Here is a 21978-nt window from a genome sequence, read left to right as displayed (position 1 = left end):
TGCATTTCCACCTGTGACAGTGTCTTGCTGCTGATGTCAGCTGCGTTGCCACTCACTAAGTGGTGATAACAAGGGATCCTATGGATTGACTTTTGCGTGTTCAACCAGCCTCACATACTCAGAATAATCCTGCTTGGGATTGCTGGATTCAACCTGGTTATGCTTTGCTGTGAATTTTTTTTGCATCTAAATTCATAGGAGATATTTGTCTGTGGATTTCTTTTTTTGTATTATCTTTATTTGATTTTGGTATAAAGGTCGTACAGGTGGAGAAGCCCAATGCTTGGGACCAGAAATATTTCAGATTTTGGATGTTTGCAGATTTTGGAATATTATATACTTACTGTTTTAGCATCCCTAATCCGAAAATCTGAGATCTGGAATGCTCCAGTGAGCATTTCCTTTGAGTGTCATGTTGGCGCTAAAAAAGTTTCAAATTTTGGAGCACTTTGGGGTTCAGATTTTCAGATTAGGGATACTCAGCCTGTTCTGGCTGCATAAAATGAATTGGGAAGTTCTTCCTCCTATTTTCTGGAAGAGATTGTATGTAATTTTTGTTAATTAATTTTTAGATATGTGGTAGAATTTTCCAGTGAAACCATCCGGGCCAGGGTGGGGTTCTTTTCTGGGAGCTTTCTAATGATGAATTTAATTTCTTTAATGGTTATGGAACCATTCGGATTGTCTGTTTCATCTTGATTGAGTTTTGATGGTTTGTCGTTTCTGAGAAATTGGTCCATTTCTTCTAAGTCGTTGAACTTAAGAGCATACAGTTCTCGGTAGTCCTCCTTTTTATCCTTTCAATGGCTGCAGGGTCTGTAGTGATATCCCTGGTTTCCTTCCTGAAATTGGTGATTGGTGTTCTCTTTTTGTCTTTGTTCTCTTGCTAGAGGTTTATCAATTTTATTGATTTTTTTTTTGAGGAGCAACTTTTTGTCTCATTGATTTTTTTTCCTTTTGTTTTCCCGTTTTCAGTCTCACTCACTCACTCTGGGACCATATTTTTACACCTGCAGCCGAGCATTAAAGAGACATTCTAAGAAAGGGGCGGGGGTGGCAGGGAGGCTTCCTCACTGTGGGGGTTTGTGGAGGGGAGCCACGCTGCCAGTGCCATTTCTAGGTCAGAAAGAGAAAGCACTGGGAATGACAAGCATTTTCTTTTCTTGTCTTTGTGGCATCCTGGGCTATGACACGCTCCCTTGTCATCACCCATTCTCTCTCTGTTCCCACGCAGCTCTGTAAGCCCTTAGACCTTCGTGGGGTAGAACGGACACCCGGATAGCCAAGGGAATGAAGGAGCCAGGTCTACTGTGCCATCTCACAGGTGTTCACTCCGTTTTGTTTCTCTTCCAGTTGGCTTCAGTTTTGGGATGAAGCAGCCCTGTGGTCTTGGAAATGCCAGATGGACATGTCTGGCCACAATCTACTGACACTTACTTCCCCTGCCAGAGGCGTGCTCCCTGGGTGACATGATCTTATTGGCTGGGATGTCATTTCAAGTCTACATTTTTAAGGCATTAGCATAATGAAGGACATTGTGTTGTGACAACAGACTTTTGGCTGGACAGTAGCTAAGTTTGTTGCCTGTAAATTCTTTCCCATGAGGGCAGGGTATGTGGAGGTGCCTGGGAACGAATCTGTAACCCTCGGCAGGTTCTCGGCCTGCTGGTATGAGTTGGTGGTGATGAGCTTCGGAAATTGCTGACCTTGGGTTCTGCCTGTCCTTCGGAATGATGTCATCCCTGTGCTGTACTGCTGTCCTTAGGGCCTGGGCCGCAGAGATTGAGTTCTTGGTCTCTTGATTTGTCAGGGTGGGTGTGGCCTGGGGCATCTGGATGGGGCCCTGAGATTCCAGAACTTCGTCATTGAGCTTTATTTCAGACATGTCTGCCAACTGTTAGGAGACATTGTTTTAGTTAATGAAGTGTATCTCAAAGATCATGTAGTAAAATTGGCAGATGAGGCTTTTTGTGGCAAACTTACTCAAAGGTTTCTGTTGAATATCATTTGTATGCACATACCACGTCCCTCGCTCTGTATGTGTCTCTGTGTGTCTCTATGCGTGTCTCTTGTTTCTGACTCCTTCTCTCTGACCGCAAGCTCACAATGGATACACCTGCAGCTCTAACCAGCTTCTGTTTAGTTGGAGATTCTCATGTGGTCACTATAGCTGTAATTCACAGTCCTAGTTTTAAGACACTGAATACCTCTGGTTATACCAAAAGATGTAAAAATTGATTTTAAAAAGTAGCTGGGCAAGTGGCACACATCCACAGTCCCAGCTACCGAGGAAGCTGAGGCAGGGGGATTGCTTGAGCCCAGGAGTCCAAGACCAGCCTGGGTAACATAGTGAGACCCTCTTTTTTTTTTTTTTTTTTTAAATAAAGATAGACAATTCACTTTTAATTAAAAACACAAACAGAACGAATGAACAATAGGTTGTAACTGCACAGAGGCTGAGAATCGCTCTTCCAAATCAAAAGCTCACCCAGCCAGGCCTGCCCCGCTTGGACCTGCTGGAGAGTGACGCCCCAGGGGATCTCCCTTGTCATACTGCTTGCATGCTTAGCATCAGCCACCCGCCTCCAGCCATTTGATTTCCTGAGCAGGGATGCAAATTGTGATTAGGTTTTCCTTTTAGGAGGTTTTCCCTTTAGGAGTCATGGGCCTGTGTGGGCAGAAGCAGGTCCCTCAGGAGGGACACCCGGAAACAGCACTCCCCTATAGCTGACTGTAGCTGAACGCCTGTGCTTGGGTGTATCCTGCCTGCCGACTGTACAGTGGGGCCTCTGTGTACTGGGGCCTGATCTCATGCTGTCAGCCAGGTTTGCGCATAATCTGCTGCATTATGAACTGTTATGCTGAAATTAGAATGTAAATTAGAAGCTCCTTGGCAGACTGGGAGGTTACACAAAGGGGAGCCAAGGGCATGAACATATTCTGGGGGGAAGATGGCTTAAAATGTTTAAATTCGCTGCTGTAACTACCTCTTACATTTCTCTCACATGTGCTATGTTCACCTGGAGGTGAATGGTCCTTTGATTTCTTCTCTCCTCTTATCAACCAGCATTCATATGGGTCTAGTTCTCCACCTCTGTGTGAATAGCCAGGAAGTTGCCATCTCACATATTTCATTTTCTGAGCAGGAAGCTATCTCAGCAAGCTGCCTGCATGGCCTGTCCTTTCTGGCAGTCCGGTGAAGCTCTGCCATTTCACTAATGTCATTGTCAACGTGAGCAGGTGCCCTGAAACCCTATAACAGAGCAAGGCAGGCTCACTGATGGTTACTCAGATGTCGACTCTGGAAGAGAATCAGCACAAAGCGGGTGCTCCAAGGAGGAGCAGAACTGGGCTCCATCATCGTTTCGTAGGCTTTGAGGTCAAGGACAAGAACAGCAGTCTTGTGGCTGGAAGCAGCAGAGCTTGACAAGAGGAAGTCTGTGCGGAGCCACCGCCAACAGGAGATGGGGTCCTGTTGGCAGCTTTTCTGGAGACAGATGGCATTGGAAGTGAACTGCTGTGGTTTGCTTCAGACTGTGGTGCACCTGGAATGTGTCCGCGGGAAAACGTTGAGGCTTGAGTAAAATAGCACAGCGCAGACATTGGCAACATCTGTCTGGTCTTGGCACGAAGTCACATAGAGCGATGGGGCCCAGCGTATGGGGAAGTTGGGGGAGCCAGGAAACAGCCAAGTCCGGCCTCTGCACCATGCCTCAGCTGGAGGGGTTCTACATTTTACCTACTTGAAAACTGAACCCTAAGAGTTTAGGATTTTTTTTTAAGACACAACATTTGAAGCATCTGAGTGAATCACTGATGGGGCTTCCAGAGTTCCTTGTATCTCAGCGCTGCCTTTTCTTCCTGCTGCTCTGAGGCTCACATCAACCCAGAAAGGATATGTTCTCCCTCTGCCGGCTTTACCCTGGGCTAGGCCTGTGTGGGCTCTGCAGGGGGTTGGGGGGTCTTTCTCCTGCTTCTCCTACCAGGCTCCTTCTGTGACCTGTTCAGTGTCTCTCTCCTCTGACAGCATCTGCCCAAAGCCCCAGGTGTCGCTTAGAGCTGATCCCTCGGGCACCCCAGGATGCTGTGCCTTTCTTTCTTCTCTCACATGGCCCGGGTCATTGTCCCTTTGCTCAGCTGGCCTCTGTCTTCTGCGCCTTCTGAAGTCTGGATGGCCAGCGTGTCTGTGGGAGTAAGGACCTTACCAGAGGGTACTGGAGAGCTCTCTTGGCTCTGACTATCCCAGCTCCTAGTCCCTGGGAGGTTTGCTGAAGACCATCCTAGCTCCACTGTGCCTGTCCTCTTCCTCAGCTCCTTTCCAACAGAGTCCACACGCTGCTTCCCAGTCCAGCCACTCAGCGGCATCTCTGTTGGGACTGCAGGGTCGTTAGAGCGGATACATCACCCACGTTGCTAGGACCAGCCTCCTGGTTAATTGAGACCTGTGTTTTTGTTGGCTTCAAATGCAGAGAGCTCTGTATGAATGATCTTCTGCCAGAAGCAATGAGAGAGGTGATATTTTTCATCTACAGGGAAGTACTGAAAGATTATTTTGAGGAGCCCTAGAACTATATCAGAGCCCATTCCCGGCCGGGCGTGGTGGCTCACACCTGTAATCTCAGCACTTTCGGAAGCCAAGGCAGGGGAATCATGAGGTCAGGAGTTTGAGACCAGTCTGGCCAACAAGGTGAAACCCCGTCTCTATTAAAAATACAGAAGTTAGCCAGGTGTGGTGGTGTGCGCCTGTAGTCCCAGCTACTTGGGAGGCTGAGGCAGGAGAATCGCTTGAACCTGGAGACAGAGGTTGCAGTGAGCCAAGATCACGCCACTGCACTCCAGCCTGGGTGACAGAGCAAGACTCTGTCTCAAAAAAAAAAAAGAACCCACACCCCCATACCCATGAATCAGTGAGTACTCAGTGTCCACCGAGAGAGGCTCCAGTCAAATAGAGAGTAGAGTCTGGCCTTCCTCAACAAAACACTAGCAAACTGGATTCAATAGCACATTAAAAGGATCCTATATTTAATAACATAATCAAGGGGAATTCATCACAGGGTGCAGAGATACTTTACCATAGGCAAATCTATAAATGTGATATGTCATGTTAACACAATACAGGACAAAAACCATATGATCATCTCAACAGATGCAGAAAAAGCACACGACAACATTCAGCATCATTTTATAGTAAAACTCTCTTCAAATTAGATATAGAAGTGTTCCTCAACACAATAAAGGCCATACGTGACACACCCACAGCAAATATCATACTCAATGGTGAAAAGTTGAAGGCTTTTCTTCTAAGGTTAGGAACAAGACAAGGGTGCCTACTCTCATCACTTCTATCCAACACAGTACGGAAGTCCTAGCCATAGCAATTAGGCAAGAGAAAGAAATAAAAGGCATTCAAGTTGGAAATGAAGTTAAATTGTCACTGTTTGCTGGCAACGTGATCTCATATATAGAAAACCCTAAAGTTCTGTTGGAACTGATAAATAAATTCAGCACAGTTGCAGGATAAAAAGTCAACATACAAAGGTCAGTAGCATTTCTATACACTAACAAGGAACTACGTGAAAAAGAAATCAAGAAAACAATTCCACTTACAATAGCTGCCCCCAAAATGCTTAGAAATACATTTAACCAAGAAAGTGAAATATCTGTACACTGACAACTATAATTACACTGATGAAAAAAACTGAAGAAGACACAAATAAATGGAAGGACATTCTGTGTTCATGGATTGGAAGGATTAATATTGTTAAAATGTCCATACTGCCCAAGGTGATCTACAGATTCAGTGCAATCCCTATCAAACTTCCAGTGGCATTTTTCACAGAGTAGCGTGGCCCTTTGGTTGGAAAGACTGTAGATACCACTCGAGATGGGTTAGGATGCACATGACAAACTGTTGGAATGTGGGGCTCTTCCAAAAGGAGAGTAGGAGTGCAAGACTTTTCCAGAAAGGCTGGTGGCTTTGTGCAGAGAAATGGCATCTAAGCATATTTGTAAAGCTTTCTCCTCTATGTTAGAGTCAGAAGCTGCATGCCACCCGTGTGCAGAGCCAAGTCCAGCTCAGCTTTCCCACAGGTTTGCTTACGCTTGCTGGGCCACCCCAGCCTGGCTGGACTTGCAAACGTGCAAGTCCAACGTGCAAGGCTGGACTTGCTCCCTTGCAAACGTGCAAGGGAGCACGTTTGTACCTTGTAATAATTTCTCTCTAGAGTAGTGCAGATGTTCGCAGGGATAACGTCAACTGCCACAGCAACTGGAATTCTATCTGCAAACTTTTATTTGCTGGGTTGACATCATTAGTTAATTAGGACCTTTTTTTTTTTTTTTGGAAGTGGAGTTTCACTCTGTGGACCAGACCAGGTTGGAGTGCAATGGCGTGATCGCAGCTCATGGCAATCTCCATCCCCCAGGTTCAAAGGCTTCTCCTACCTCAGCCTCCCAAGTAGCTGGGACTACAGGCGCATGCCACCATGCCTGACTGATTTTTTGTATTTTTAGTAGAGATAGTGTTTCTCCATGTTGGCCAAGCTGGTCTTGAACTCCTGACCTCAAATGACCGGCCTGTCTTGGCCTCCCAAAGTGCTAGGATTACAGGCATGAGCCACCGCACCTGGCCTTAATTAGGATTTTTTCTCTAGCAGCAATTTTCCACAAGAAGTAGACTATTTTTATACCATTATTTATTATTTTGTGGGTGGCCATCTTCTGAGTAGTCATATTGGTGAGCAGCAAAACCCTATTGAAAAGAGAGATACTGCTGATTTATGAATTTAGAGATACCTGTATCCCCATTAACAAGCAAATAAATAACATCAACCATATACTCCTTAAAAATCCCCAAAATGCTGCAAAGCATCTATGTTAGTATTCTAACTCTAAAAAAAAAGATAAAAATAAATGAATGAAAATGCTGTTACTGTAACACCTTCTAGCAATCATTACCAATAGGTGCTTGAGCAGTGAATATAAATGATGGATTTCAGCTCCCTCAGTTTGAAGTTGGGAAGTTAACAGGCCAGGGGTAAGGGTCCCCAGAAGTAGAGGATGGGGGTAAGGAGCCCCCAAGAGAAAAGGCAAAGAGAAGGGAGGCGGGAGGTGACAGACGACACAGCATCCCTCTTCCCTTGTGGGAGCCAGCCTTTTGCCTTCCGTCAGCTGCAGGTAGAAGCCAGGTGAGAGGCCACTGGAGCCCTATGGGCTGTCAAGGCAGGAAGCGTCTCTGGGTAGAGATGTGGGGAGCAGGCAGATGTGGGGCTTGTGCTCCATGGCTGTTTTTGGAGTCAGGAGTGTTTTACACTCTTTGGTTCAAAACTTATTGTAGTAAACTGTATTCCCAGAGGACCCCTCAATTAAAGTATCACTACCCTCATAGAACAGAAGTGAACGTATTCACATTCATACACAATGATGGATTCTTTTTGCTGTTGTGTTTGTTTTAAAAGTCGAGGCCTTTTCTTTCTTTCAGACTCTATAATACTGTTGTTTTTTTCTCCCTGAAAGCATCATTATACACACAGTGTACTAAGAAAAAGTGCACCAGGGAATTAGCACAGGGGCCTGAAGTACTCTGGAATGTCCCTTTTATTAGGGCAAAGTCTTTCCTCTCTTTCCTTTCCATTTTTTTGTTTGTTTGTTTCTATTTAAAAGCTCTATTTTAGGCTGGGCGCAGTGGCTCACACCTGTAATCCCAGCATTTTGGGAGGCCAAGGCGGATGGATCATGAGGTCAGGAGATTGAGACCATCCTGGCTAACACAGTGAAACCCTATTTCTACTAAAAACACAAAAAATTAGCCAGGCGTGGTGGTGGGCCCCTGTAGTCCCAGCTGTTCGGGAGGCTGAGGCAGGAGAATCGCTTGAACCCAGGAGGCGGAGGTTGCAGTGAGTTGAGATTGCACCACTGCACTCCAGCCTGGGTGACAGAGCAAGACTCTGTCTCAAAAAAAAAAAAAAAAAAAAAAAAAACCAAAAAACCTCTATTTTAAAGAAAAGTCAAAGGGAAAAACACCACCTGTGTTTGCTCTACCCTATGTCGAATTGCTTTCATTTTCTTTTGTTCCTGTCTAGTCTCTGTTATGATCATGCTGCTCAAGTTTTTATTCATTCTTAATGGCTTTATTATATTTCATTTAGCTGGTCTTTTTTTTTTTCTTTTAAATCCAATCTTTCCCTTACTGGGGGATGTTTTAAGGTCAGGCCTCAGTGAGCCTCTTTGCACATATGGTTTCTTCTTCTGTAGTCTTTTCTGGAATAATTCTGGGAGTGGGCTCACCCTGCGGGAGAGTAACATTTTTATAACTTGTTAGATGTAGCTGAGATGCCTCCCAGAGGGGAGACCCACCTCTCCTCCGGCAGCTGTGCACGTAGGCTTGTTCCCAGCAGCCTGGCCAGGGTGGTCCACCTGGTGTTTCTCATCTTCTTCCCCTGGAGCGCTGACTCCTGTGCGTCCTCTCGGAAGACTCTTGACAGGACAGGTGTTTTATGGGCGTGATTCAGTGTCCTCTTGCATCAGTTCAATGTGGTGGTGTTCAATCAACCCTTGTAGCGTTAGCAAAATTTGCTCAAGTCATTCCGCAGGAATGTCTGTGTCTTTCTTCCAAGAAAGCTTGTAAGTGCCGGCAACAGGCCAAGCAGCTCACAAACCTGACCACAAGCCTGTGAGTAATTGTGGGGCAGCACTTAGCAGTCTTTTATTTTCGACTTATTAAAGTCTCATCTTGGCCTCACCTTCTCCCTGGAAGGTGGCGTGGGTGGGGACCGCCGGGTCAGATCTTTTTCACCCTTGCTGTGGAGCCAGTTTCCTGTTGCATGTGGGGGAAGCAACATGTAGTGAAGAGTATAGAAAACGAAAACATGTGGGTACAGTACGTATAAGTGGAGGGAACAAACTCATAATTCCAACTAGTTTCTCATGACAGACTCATGAATCCTTGTGATAGTTCTCAATATAAACTTAATCTAGGCTGGACATGGTGGCTCACACCTGTAATCTCAGCACTTTGGGAGGCTGAGGCGGGTGGATCACTTGAGGTCAGGAGTTTGAGACCAGCCTGACCAACATGGAGAAACTGTGTCTCTATTAAAAATACAAAATTAGCTGGGCATGGTGACACATGCCTGTAATCCCAGCTATTCGGAGGCCGAAGCAGGAGAATCGCTTGAACCCGGGAGGCAGAGGTTGCAGTGAGCCGAGATCCCACCATTGCACTTCAGCCTGGACAACAAGAGCAAAACTCCATCTCAAAATAATAATAAGAAGAAACTTAATCTCTAACTCTGTTACTCCCTGTAGCATTTGCAAGGACCCTAGGGCTGGATGTTTCTCAGAGGGATAGTTAGTACCCTGGCTCATGCTTGAGTTATTTCTGTACAAGTGATTGTTCTTGTCTGGGTCTGTCCTTGAACATCTCTGGAGATGAGAAAATCACCGAGATTTAACTTTGTTCCATCCTTTCTTTCACTAGAGATTGAGGTGGACGTGCTGGTGTAGTCCTTTCTTCTTGGCCACTGCCCTGGGGTGATACACACAAGCCCAGTGCTTTCTTCATGTTGCCCTCATAGGGCTGAAGGTGGCAGAGTACTCTACTTCTCTCTCTTGCATTTCTTTAGTTGACACTCACCTAAGATAAAACCTTTTGTGACTCCTGACTCTTAATTTTTCTCCTGTTTCTCAGTTGACAGTGGACTTATGCCCAAACTCTAGCTGAGGAGTGGAAGGACTTGAATAGAACCTCATCCAAATTCCTGGGTAGCAAGTCTGTGTTCCTGGTGGTGATAGTAGTGGTAAAGTTATAGTAGTGTTTGCACAAGAAAAATGTGAAAATTCAGGACCAAGTTTGGGGGAAAAGTAGAGCAAAACAAAATAGAAGATCAAAAGCTGGGAATTAGTAAAAAAGAAGTGGATGAGGAAGAATGGTATGAAGAAAAATGAGAAAAGCAAATGAAAATGAGGGTATGCAAAAAATACATGAATCAGAAAATTAAATGTAGGGATGGGATGATTATAGAGAAGGAAAGATGGTTCTGTGTAGCTGGTGATCAGTAGAGGAGATACTCATGGAGGATTTACCCATCAAATATTGTGTGCCTCCACCACACAAGTTTCTCTCCTGCCTTCCTCTTCTTCTGGGACTGTCCGAAGGACCAGAGTAAGTACCACAGCATCTGTTAACCCTTTGCTATTGTTAATTGTTAGATGTGTCTTGCTTCCTCTTCTCCCCATCCCCACCCCACAAACAAACAAAAGTGCTTGATCCAAGATCCCCAAGGGTATCTGTCCCCTGAGAGGGTCAGCTTGGCCAGGCTAGAGCGTCCAGTCACTCAGTCAAACTCAGTCTAGATGTTGCTGGGAAGGTATTTGGTACATAGTTGACTTTAAGTAAATGAGATTATTCTCCATAGTCTGGGTGGGCTAAATCCCTAAACCTTTCATTCGACTTAACATTTGTGTCATAGCAGTTGGGTACGTTATTAACTATCTTGCATTTTCTCCTTACTTCACGGATGACAGTCTTGTGGCTCCTCTCAGCCTGGGCATTTTCTCCCACCAAATCAGGTGCAAAGTATGTGCCCCAGCTATCCATGTGTTACTCGACTGTGGGAAAATCTCAGGTTTTAACTAAGGAAGCAGAAGCAAGAAGTTTTTTAATAAAAGGGGTTCCTTAACACTGTCTGGGATCTCTTTGCCCAATGATTTTTCAGGACGTGAAACCAGGTTTTGAACTAACAGTGATTGTAGTATTCATTGCTTTGTATGATTTTTTAAGAATCTTTTCTTTGTGTGTGTGACTTGAGAATTTTACCTTAAAATGGAGTAAGTACTGATTGCTAAACTGATCAATGTTAACGGAACCACAGAAAGGCTGGACTCAGATAGGGTTCCCATCTCCACACAGCTGTGTTGCCCGTCACCTATTCCAAGGAATCGCTTGTCAGTTCCCTGTTTCAACATAAGCACTTGTTTCTGCCTGTCATGCTGCTGCGATTATTTATCAGTGACAAATTATTATTTGTCATTGTTATGATAATATTAGGTCACAGATGTCACAAAGCTTTGGGTGGAATTAAGCTCAGTGGCAAAATTAAGCAACCTGAGCTTCAAAACATCCTAAATGGGAAAGCGTTAGTTCAGCACCAAGTGCAGCAGGGAGAAACTCAAAAGTTTGCCTTGGGGACATGATATCCTAGTTGTGGAGCTTCTCAACTAAATGCCTTGTGGTCCTTTTCTTTCTCTATATTTAGCTTCTTGGTAAAAACTCAAGCTTTGAGAAATCCATTTCAGAAATTCAAACGGGCAGAAAGGAGTGAGGAAGGGAAAGTATCAAAACGTTTTTCCCTTTCTAACTTGTTCTACTGGTGAATAGTGGCTGATGGAAGACCCACAGCCCTCTGCTAGATGAAATCAGGCAGAGCTGAGAACATGGGAGTTGGAGGGAATGTGGCTCCTCCCATGTCATGGGGCAGCATGGAGAACCCTTCTCGGGCATTAGTCAGGGGCTGTTAGCTCAGATGATACAAACCAAAAAGGACCTACTCTTGGGTGGCTCACCTTTTTTCTATTTTGCAATCCTAAAAATGATTTTTAAAAAATCAGCTCTAAAAATACTAAATACGATTCTAAAAGAGCCAAGCCAAATAACACTGCAAGTATAGGGTGGCTTCCATGTTTGCATACTTCCCAGTTTGAATACTAAAATGAAAACTTGGTGCTGTTTGGAATGTTGGCCTGGAAACCAAGGGTGAGGGAGCGTCTGCAGGCCGCCTGGCTGCCTTTCACAGCATTCCAGAGCCCACGGGGGTGCGAGGGGCCACAGCCCAGGCCTTCCAGCAGCCTGGAGAGAGGGCAGGGAGCCACCCTTCCTGCCTCCAGACCTCCTGCCAGGGAGAGGAGGCGACAATGCCTGTGTTCCACACGGGATTCTTGACGGTTCCGGGAGTTTCTGTGGGCCTTAGGTAGATATCCCCCAGCCCCCATGATGCCCCGACCCGTTACAGCTTCGCTCTTGGGAGTGAAAGGAGGCGACCCTCCTCAGCATTGCAGTGACTTGCACAGACTGATTCGCTCTCCTTAGCAGTCAGTGAACATGTGGTAGGGTGATTTAGAACTCGAAGGAAACCCGGTGAGATACCATTTCACCCTACCAGATTAGCGAAACTTTGCAAGGGTGGGGACACCAAGCGTGGCGAGGCTGAGGCGCGACGGGACCTCTTCTACACAATGCTGGAGGCCGGGGCGCCGCAGTGAGGGGGAGAAGGATGCTCTGGGCCCCAGCCGCGGCCCGTGCCCTGGCCCTGTGCGCGTGTCCCTGGCTGCCCTGCGCGCGTGTCCCTGGCTACCCTGCTCACAGGAGCCCCAGACTAGCCAAAGGCTCATGGCCGCAGAGTGGATGAGTAAACTCATGTCTCTGCATCAAGGAGATGGACACATGACGCAGGTGAATCTGAGAAACAGGATGGTGAGCGACAGGTCACGAAAGAACGCGCGCTGAGTGATTCCACTTACAGGAAGTTTAGAAATGGGCCAGCAGCAAACGCTGCAGTTGAGGAATGTGAACACAGGCGGCCAGTCTCAAAAGCGGGAGAGCCGCTATTGCAGGAGTCAGGGTGCGGGCCTCTAGAAGCGGGCGGAGTCTGCGGCAGGCGAGGCCAGGCGTTTGCTTTGTAATTCTCCTGGAAACGTGGGCTGTGGCTTGTTCAGTCTCGATATGCTTGTGTCCCGTGTGCGCAAACAAAACGAAATGCAAAGTGGCTCTCTAAAAGGGAGTTGCGGGTCACAGTGAGTGGCCCTGGCCCTCGCCCTCGCCGGTGGCGTGGCTGTGGCCGTCCTGGCTCCTGGGCCAGGCTGCCTGCTCCCGCTTCACCACCGCTCTCTCTGCAGACGCAGGGGGGTGTCCAAGCCAGCACACGGACCTGAGGCACCTGGCTGTCGCCCGCCGCAGCCGGTTGCGGGGCACGGCGGGGGTTTCGAACCCCTTTTCTCGCTTCTTGGGGGACCCCTGGGGCTGCCCTGGAGGCCCAGGAACCTCGAGGCCAGCCAGGCCCAGGCGCCCCAGGCTCGCAGCAGGGCAGAGGGTGCCTCCCTGCAGGCCGCTGTGCCGGGGTCCCCGCAGAGCCCTCCGGGCGGAGCAGGCCCCCAGCTTGGAGACGGCCTTCTGGGCAAATACAGGCTCTACCCGCAAGCCTGGGAGGGAGTGGGGCCGGGTGCGGGCGTGGGGAGGTGCCCCGGGGTAGGGAAACCGGGCTCAGCCGAGGGCAGGCGGGCCCGCCCAGGCCGCGATGAGAAGGGCGCGACGCATCGTCCACAGTCGGGCTCTCGCAGGCCGGCCAGCGCTACTGCCTCGGTCCTACAGAGCTATGGTGAAAGACAGCGCTCAGATGAGACCTGGGGCGGCGGATTCCGCGGGAGTGCTGCCTGTCTGAGCCGTGCAGGCGTAGGGGAAAAGGTGGCGGCTTCCCTCCGTCCGCCCTCCTGACAGTGGAAATGCCCAAGGGGGAGGCATCCTCTGACGGGAGGGACCTCAGTGGAGCGCAGCTCTTGCAGATCATTATCTGCGCTTCCCTGCCTCCATCCCAAAGCCACGTGAGGCCAAGGAACACAGGTGGCTGATCAGACGTCTAACCTCAACACACAACAACTTGCCTCTAAGATTCCAGGGCCCCACCTTAGCAAACAAACCCATGGTTCTAAGCTGCATTTCATCAAAGAATATCACTTTTTACGAATTCATTAAAAGCTGAACAAGGCCGGACTTGAAGGCAGGTGAAGCCTGGAGAGCACCTTCCCACGTCTTTGGATGGCTCTAATCTTACTCCCCCCGGGTCCTAGGCAGAAATCTAGAAAATCCTTCCTGTCCTTTTACTACGATGCCCCGTCCTCACGCTCCCCTTGTCGTCAGCCTCTCCCACTCCCTGCAGCTGCAGGCGGTCCGTAGGTTGTAGGGTGAGATAAGAAGGCAGGGAGGTCAAGAGGAATTGATTTCAACCCCTAGTAGATTGCAGGGATGGAAAAGGTGAATTTGTGTTTGACCATTTCACACACACACAAAAATATATCTTTTTATTATATATATGTGTGTGTGTGTTTATATATATATATATATATTTTTTTTTTTTTTTTTTTTTTTTTTTTTTGAGACAGAATCTCGCTCTGACGCCCAGGCTGGAGTGCAGTGGCATGATCTCAGCTCACTGCAACTTCTGCCTCCTGGGTTCAAGTGATTCTCGTGCCTCAGCCTCCTGAGTAGTTGGGACTAGAGGCATGCACCACCATGCCCAGCTAATTTTTTGTATTTTTAGTAGAGACAGGGTTTCACCATGTTGGCCAGGCTGGTCTCGAACTCCTGACCTCAGGGGATCCCCCACCTCGGCCTCCGAAAGTGCTGGGATTACCAGTGTGAGCCACCATGCCAAGCCATTTATAACATATGATAATATTATGGTTTTGTCATGCAAAATTCATTCAAAATACTATCATAGGTTGAACATCCCTAATCTGAAAATCCAAAATCCAAAATGCTCCAAAATCCAAAACTTTTTGAGCACTGACATGAGATAGTGTTACCTTTGCTTTTCTGATGATTTTGTGTACACAAACTATTTCATGCACAAAATTATTGAAAATATTATATAAAATTACCTTCAAGCTAGGTGTATATGAAGCAGAAATAGATTTTGTGTTTAGTCTCAGCTCCCATCCCCAAAATACCTCATTATGCATATGCTAATATTCCAAAATCTAAAAAATATCAGCCATCCAAAACACATCTGGTCATAAGCATATTCGGTAAGTGGTGCTCACCCTGTATAGTGCTTTGGAGAAGATTTTGGGATCCTGCTCTAAAGAAGTTAGGATGAAAGTGGTGGCCATGAAATTGTCTTTTTACAGAACTCATCTATGCTGCCCAATTTCTCCACGTAGGAAGGAATCGTGTCTCCTAGTGACCTGGACCTTGTCATGTCAGAAGGGTTGGGCATGCGATATGCGTTCATTGGACCCCTGGAAACCATGCATCTCAATGCAGAAGGTATGCATCTGGGGCCAGGATGGGAATTCCATTCTATTTAGTGTTGTCATGGGTTTTGTAAACAGTCACATTTTGCCTTTTCTTACAACTGAATAGAGACAGTAGGATATACAGGAGATGATGGCCAGCCCTGGTGATTCACAGACAAGGCAGGGATGCAAAACGCTGTGTACTGAGATGTAAATCCATGTGGAGTGCATGCACCTCAGGGCTCCATGTGGTGCATTGTGCTCAGGTGAGAGCTCAAAGGAAGAGAGGTTGGTGATGTCACAGAAACTTCGCAGCATGTCACCCAGCCTGGCAGAAGGGAAAGTGGTAGTTTCCTGAGGTAGATGATGACATTATTTACAGAGGCAAGAAGAAAAGATAGGGGGCTGACTTAACCCACAGGGACCTCTGCTGGATATATCTTCTGCCCAAATATGAGCAAGGTTTTCTTCTAGACGGCTAGGGAGCCTATACTGAGGGCTTCCACAGGCTAGGAGCTGGGGAGGGGCATTTGGGTGGGGCAGACCAGACATTGGCCAGATGCTGCCTCCAGAAGGCTTGGGGGGAATTAGGTCGGAGCCCATTATCTGTGATCTGGTAACTCTAAAGGAAAGACGACTTGGGAAGGACAAGAAACTTCCAAGAATGAAACTCTGTCAACCAGATTTTAATTGATCCAAAAAGAAGATGTCATTTGATAACCAATAAAACCTATAGCAAATTAAAACAAAGTAAATTTTAAAAACTATGTATAAAATCTGGAGAGAGATGTAACCTAGATGTTATTATTGCCAGCTATCTCTTGGTACTGAGATTATAGGTAACTTTTAGTATCTTTTTGCTTGTCTGTGTTATAAATTTCTACAATTACTATAGATTAATAATATTTCTAACTTGGAAAACATACAGAAAGAGAAAAGAAGTGTTGTATGCAGCTCCATGGTCTGCATTTAACAAAGGATACTGAGAAGCTGGGGCTTATCCAGAAAAAAGTGACCAGAGTCTCTTGTATGTCTCTCTGTCTGTATCTTTTGTGGGGGCGGAAGTGGAGTGAAAGACTGGAAATGGCAAGCAGACAGACAGGTTTGGGCTCAGTACATGGCAGGACGAACTTTCTAGTAACAGGAGCTGATGTCCAGGAAAGGCCCATGCTTTAATTGGGTAAGCTGAGCAGGGGATGTGGTTGCCTGCCTGTGGGAGGTTTAGATGTTGAGAGGAAACTCCCTCTGTGAGAGGGGAGGTTAAGAGTTGGTGACCTCTCTCAGTCTGTTTGACTTCAGTTCTATAATTTCAGTATTACATTTTGGTAATAGTTCAGTCAATTTTCACAGTAGTTAATGAAATATGCTGTCCAATGAATAGTTCAAGGCAGCTTTACTAGACATGTTCCTGCACACAGCAGGTGCACAGATGATTTCTGAAGTGGATGGGCCGTGTGTTCTCTGCTTCAGTCCTTATCAGAATCAAGCTAAGAAGAGCTAAGAGGAGTGAAGGGAAGAGGGGAATCTGCTCCAGCACTTGTGTGTTAGTTTTATGGGAAGATAACCACTGAATAGAAGAAGATAATGTAGAGAAAGATGGCCTCATGCAATGAAACAAGAGTTTTCTTGTACTATTAACACAAAGTCTTAGATCATTTCAAACAGTGTTTTCAACCAGAACCTCAAAACTTGTGAGCATATTTAAGCATTTGAAATGTATATAGATTTGTATATATGTTTAAGCATTTGAAATGTATAGAAATTTATACATTTGAAATGTATATAGACGCTGCCTGATAACCACTGTGTTTTTCTTCCTCTTTTTTTTTTCTTGAAAAAAATAAGATAATTGAGGAATCATAAGAAATAGATAGGGACAGAACGGAGAACAGCTTTGACTTTCAAGCAAATAGAAACAGAAGCCAATGAAACCGGAAACTTAAGAATCAAATAGAGTGGCAGACAGGAAGGAGGCCCATAACAATTTTTCAAACAAAGCAGATATGATAAGAAAACCTAATTGGCTTCATATGATAATGGTGGACGGATGTAGTTTTCAACTTCAGAGCATTCCAAAGACCAGAGTTGGAGAGTTATAAGATCTGGCTGGGAACCCATAGAAATGTTTATCATTCTTCCCTGTGTCACCCAGAATATATCAAGATTGGAGTTGGGAGAATTTTTCTTCTTTTCTGATACTGTTTTCATAAAGCCAGCATCTCAGGTTAAGGGTAGTTATTAGCCTGAAAAGCTACCATTTATCTAGAACTAGTGCAAATATTTTAGGATTTATTTTTAATCTAATGAAATAGTTTCTGAGAAACAGGAGGCCAGCGTGCCATTACCTTTTGGCTCCTTTTACAAACAACACCCCTGAAAGACGGGCCCTCAGAATGGTGGTTCTGGCCTGTGGAGCCAGTGGGCCGGCTCCTTACCCTGGCTTTCCAACCTAGTGGCTGTGTAACCTGGGGCAAGTGACTTAAGTTCACTGCATCTCAGTTTCCCCATCTGTGAAATGGGGACAACAGTAACTGCTTCCTCAGGGTGGTGTGAGAATTGAACCAGATGGAAGCTCTTAGCTGCATTGCTGGCACCTAGTAAGTCCTTAATATATGTTGTATTCAAACAGAGTTTTGTGTTGTTTGTTTCATGTACTACTTTTCTAGTTTTTTTCATTGTTGTTTTATTTTTGGTTTTTAATATTCTTCCAGAAAGATTCACAAGTGCAGAGAGAGGAATAAATACAGATTAAGATTTTTGCTAATGGCATGGAGAAGGCTCTGGAACCAGGTACCTAGAGTTTCCCAGCGGGGTTTGTTTCTTTGCTAAGCTTTAGACTCGCAGGTCAGTAGAGAGAGGAACCGCTCTGTCTTGTCCCTGGGGCTGTTTGGGTTCCTCCTGAGTTTTGTTCCACTTGAAATGAGGACATCTCAGAATCTGGCAGCGTGGAAATCGCCGCCAGGGGAAGTGGATGTTTATTTACCATTTTGCCTCACAGATTTCCTCTCCTGTGTAGACACATGCCTTTTTTAAAACTGAGATGCCTGGTGGCTGGTGGGTTTGGTTGATTGATGGGAAGCGATTATTTGCCAGCCAGTGGAAGCAGGTGAGCCGATGGGCAGGGGACTCGCTGAGGTGAGGTGAAGGACCCAGGTCGGTTCTGCCTCCCCTACCCTGGGCAAGTCCTCACTCAGGTGGGAATTTGATCCTGAGAGGAGGAATGAGATAATGTCGCTTTGTGCTTTGAGGCATTTTTTATCTTCCTTAATGAGTTCTGTGAAACCCTGTCTCTAAAAAGCAGGTGAATTCATATAGGTGTGCATTCACAGCTGTGTGAAAGAAAACCAGACTTCCCAGGTATGGGTGGCAATTAAGGCTCTCCAAGGAGCTGATGCCTGGAATCCCTCCTAGTGGCTGTGGCCTTGGGCTGGGGTCAAGGCCTCCTCTGGTGCCTGCTGCATACATGGAAACAGAAAGGATTCCTGCCTGTGCACCTGGAGCACTCAAACCCACTGTCCCTCAGAGGCCCACCGCCCAAGGCTCCCAAGTTAGAAAGCAGCAAGTTAAGCTACATCCAATCTCATGAGAATCAATTCTTTTTTCTACTCTTTGTCTTTTTCTGGATAAGCATCTCTTAAGAAATTAGGTTCAGAATCTTCTAAAAAGCCAAGCTCTACAAGGGTTTTGGAAGAATTAGAACTCAAAAGGACAGAGGGCCTGGAAGCATAGAAGAAAAAATACAGGGGAGGCTGGATTAGATAGAAATAGTGGGGAAGGGCAGACCAGGGGGATCGAAAGTGAAGTGGGCTGTGTTGTATATTTCCTATTTCCAAAGAAATTGGCATTTTAGAGTAATTTACACCCAATTCTCCTCTCGTGGTGTAGAGAAGCCAAAATAATTGTTGAAAATAAATTACACCTCCCTAAAATGGAAGGGGAGGAGTTGCAAATAACAGTCACAGTCATAAGTTTACTGGGACATGGTTGTAAATAATCAGGCAGATGCAGGTCGTGAGTCTAAGTCACTGAGTACTCCTGCCCTTGGAGCACCCGGAGGCTGCACCCATCTCATGGTGAGCACGTGGTGTGGGCGCCTGAACTTCGTCACAGACAATGAGGCTCTTCATCCCAAGAGCATGTTAAAAAAAGTTTTTATATCAGTAAGACTGACATTTTTAAGGGTTTCCTGAATAAAAATGGGGAAAATTATGAATTGCACTATTATGAATTCCAGCATGATAAGTTTTAAAGGGACATTTATTTCTACAAAACAGAATAAAAGTTTTGTAGAAATAAATGTCCCTTTAAAACTTTACAAAGGCAGAAAGGAAAGAAAGTTCTAGAAAGCTTTTGGGAGGTTCAAATGATTTCACAGAACAGGGAGAGATGAACACTTGCGCAGAGAATGTGATATTTTCCAGAGAGCAAGTGCTGCATGAACTGAACCCCCGGCCTGTTGCTGCTCTGGTAGGAGAGGGTGATGGAACTGGCTGCTGAGGGGTCTCGTGAGGGCGCCTGCCTGTAAGTGGGGGGATATGCAGCCACAGCAGCTCTTTCCATTTTCTTCTAATTTAATATATTTTCAACTTGATTCTTGTGTCTCTGCCCCCCGCCACCCCAAAAGGAAGGAATAAACTGTATTTGTGTCTAGATTTTGTCTCCTTTAGTTTTAATAAATAAGCAACTAGCAAAAGTGAAGTAAATAATTTCCCAAATGAAATAAATGTATAGTTTGTTTTCTGTTCTCCAGAAATGCTAAGCCATCTCCAGTACCTATCCAGTGCTGGAAAGCTCAGGAGACTTCCAGAATTCTGCACTGCCAAATTAACACTTAGGTTAAATGAGATGAAACCTTTCTTTTATAAACAGAGTACCCATCAGTTAATTTCAGGTGCTAATGTCAGAAAAGTTGGTATGTTTGAGTCTTTTACCCTTCAAAACCATTTTGGGGGAAATTTTAACACACTGAGAGAGAAGAACTATTTGAAGCAAATAAATTGCAACCCAATGATTTTAGGCTTTCACATCAGCATAGGTCAATCAAAACTAAACCCCAAAGATTATGTTTGTTCATTTTTTGCTTTTTGAGCGTATCTAGTACCGATGGTTCGTATTTTAAGTTAATCATCCACAGTTTTTGTGGGGAGTGGGAAGCTGACTGGGGCAGGCTCTGCACATTCTGCAGCTTCGTTTGTTCCCATGTTACCTTCGTAGGCGGACTGACCAGCTGCTGAGCCTTTAAGGGTTTGAAAGATGTGGGAAATGGGTCAGGGTCGCAGCAGTAGCCCAGCCTGTGTCCTCCATGGCGCCTAGGACTAGAAACGCCTCCTCTTCCTCTTCCAGGATCCTGGCCCTGGCTTCTGACTTGACTTGCTAAGCACAGGCCGGCACCAGCCCGTTCGCCTCCCGGCAGCAGGGAGGGGAGGAATGTGAGGGAGAGTGAGTCTTCGGGACCCAGCGGGTCGGGGCAGGCCGGTGCTGGGTGGGGGCCGTGACTGGCCTGCGCTTTCCCCTGGGCGCACCCCATTCTCACGCAGTCAGCCTAGCCCGTGCGGCTCCCTCCCTCTCCCTCCAGGATAAGCCTCTTCCTGCATCTCTTCACCAAAGTCCCAGGGCCCTCTCCTTAGAATCTGAGAAATCATGGCTCTCCAAGGCTGGGGAGCAGCAGGAGCGTGGGGAGCATGCATGGGGGCTTGTGCAGCTGAGCGCCTGGCTCCATCCACCCAAACCAGCAAGGCACAAGCCAACATGAGCTCTCCAACCAGTGTTTCAAGTACCTGCAGCCTTGACTGTACCCAATACAGTGCTAACTTGAGATCTGTGGTCTAACAGTGACATAAGTGACGGGTTTACCTGAGATCTGACATCTTTAATTCTTGGAAAATGCATTCAAGCGTTGTACACAAATAACCTTGTACACCCATGGTTGGAGGAAACACTTTTGGTGGCATTAGGACTTACTGTGATAGCCAACAAATCAGTGTGTGAACGCAGGCCAACCGGAGGGTTCCGTGAGATGCACCAGCAGAGGTGGCATGCGAGGTCTGAGGGACCTGGCACTTTGTTTTTTTTTTGAGACAGAGTCTCGCTCTGTTGCCCAGGCCAGAGTACAGTGGCACGATCTCAGCCCACTGCAACCTCAGCCTCCCAGGTTCAAGCAATTCTCTGCCTCAGCCTCCCGAGTAGCTGAGATTACAGGCAACTGCCACGCCACCTGGCTGATTTTTGGTATTTTTAGTAGAGACGAGGTTTCACCATGTTGGCTAGGCTGGTCTTGAACTCTCAACCTCAGGTGATCTACCCGCCTTGGCCTCCCAAAGTGCTGGGATTACAGGCATGAGCTACCGGGCCCAGCCAGGCCCAGCACTTTTTGGCATTCGAACACCCAGGAGCCAGCGTGAACAGTGGATAATGGGGAGGGTCGCTTCTCCAGTGCCAGCAGGCCCTTACACATTCCCCAGCTCTGTCTTGTCTTCACAGGGAGGGAAGAGTGTAGCTTATCTGACCCCAGGGTGAAACTCTCTGAATGCATTTCTGAGTTTGAGTATAACTAAGAATGTTTTTTTCTGAGATTGTGGATTCTTGTCTTCATGCAATTCCAGGTATGTTAAGCTACTGTGACAGATACAGCGAAGGCATGAAACATGTCCTAAAGACTTTTGGACCCATTCCAGAGTTTTCCAGGGCCACTGCTGAGAAGGTTAACCAGGTATGTAGACTCACTGCAGAGAAGCATGTTGGCCACCTGGAGCACTTGCTGCCCCTCACCTCTGTGGCGGGTGGGCCTGCATCTGCAGATGGAATCTTTGCCCTTGATCTTGGTGATTCCTCAGTCATAACTTTGTTCATATTTCCATCGTGTCATCAGGACACCTTAAGGACAGGATGACCAGTGAACTGGTAGCTCATTGTGACTTGTCTCTGAGGGACTGAGGTCTTTCAAGATTTGGAAAGCTGCTGTTCATTGAGGGT

The 21978-nt window shown here is 46.4% G+C and overlaps 1 protein-coding gene across 3 annotated transcripts in view; it reads left to right on the top strand.

The window, feature by feature from the left end:
* The window catches only part of CRYL1 (crystallin lambda 1), a 124665-nt gene that overhangs the window by 101997 nt on the left and 690 nt on the right, over positions 1–21978 (top strand). For all 3 annotated transcript variants that reach the window (XM_054447243.2, XM_054447244.2, XM_063650564.1), the window contains 2 exons: positions 14932–15037; positions 21609–21715. In XM_054447243.2, coding sequence (XP_054303218.1) covers positions 14932–15037; positions 21609–21715 — 213 coding nt within the window. The remainder of the gene's footprint in view (positions 1–14931; positions 15038–21608; positions 21716–21978) is intronic.

This window comes from Pongo pygmaeus, chromosome 14 (assembly GCF_028885625.2).
Source record: "Pongo pygmaeus isolate AG05252 chromosome 14, NHGRI_mPonPyg2-v2.0_pri, whole genome shotgun sequence".
In the NCBI taxonomy this organism is placed as follows: Eukaryota; Metazoa; Chordata; class Mammalia; order Primates; family Hominidae; genus Pongo; species Pongo pygmaeus.
This window is presented reverse-complemented; position numbering and strand designations above follow the sequence as displayed.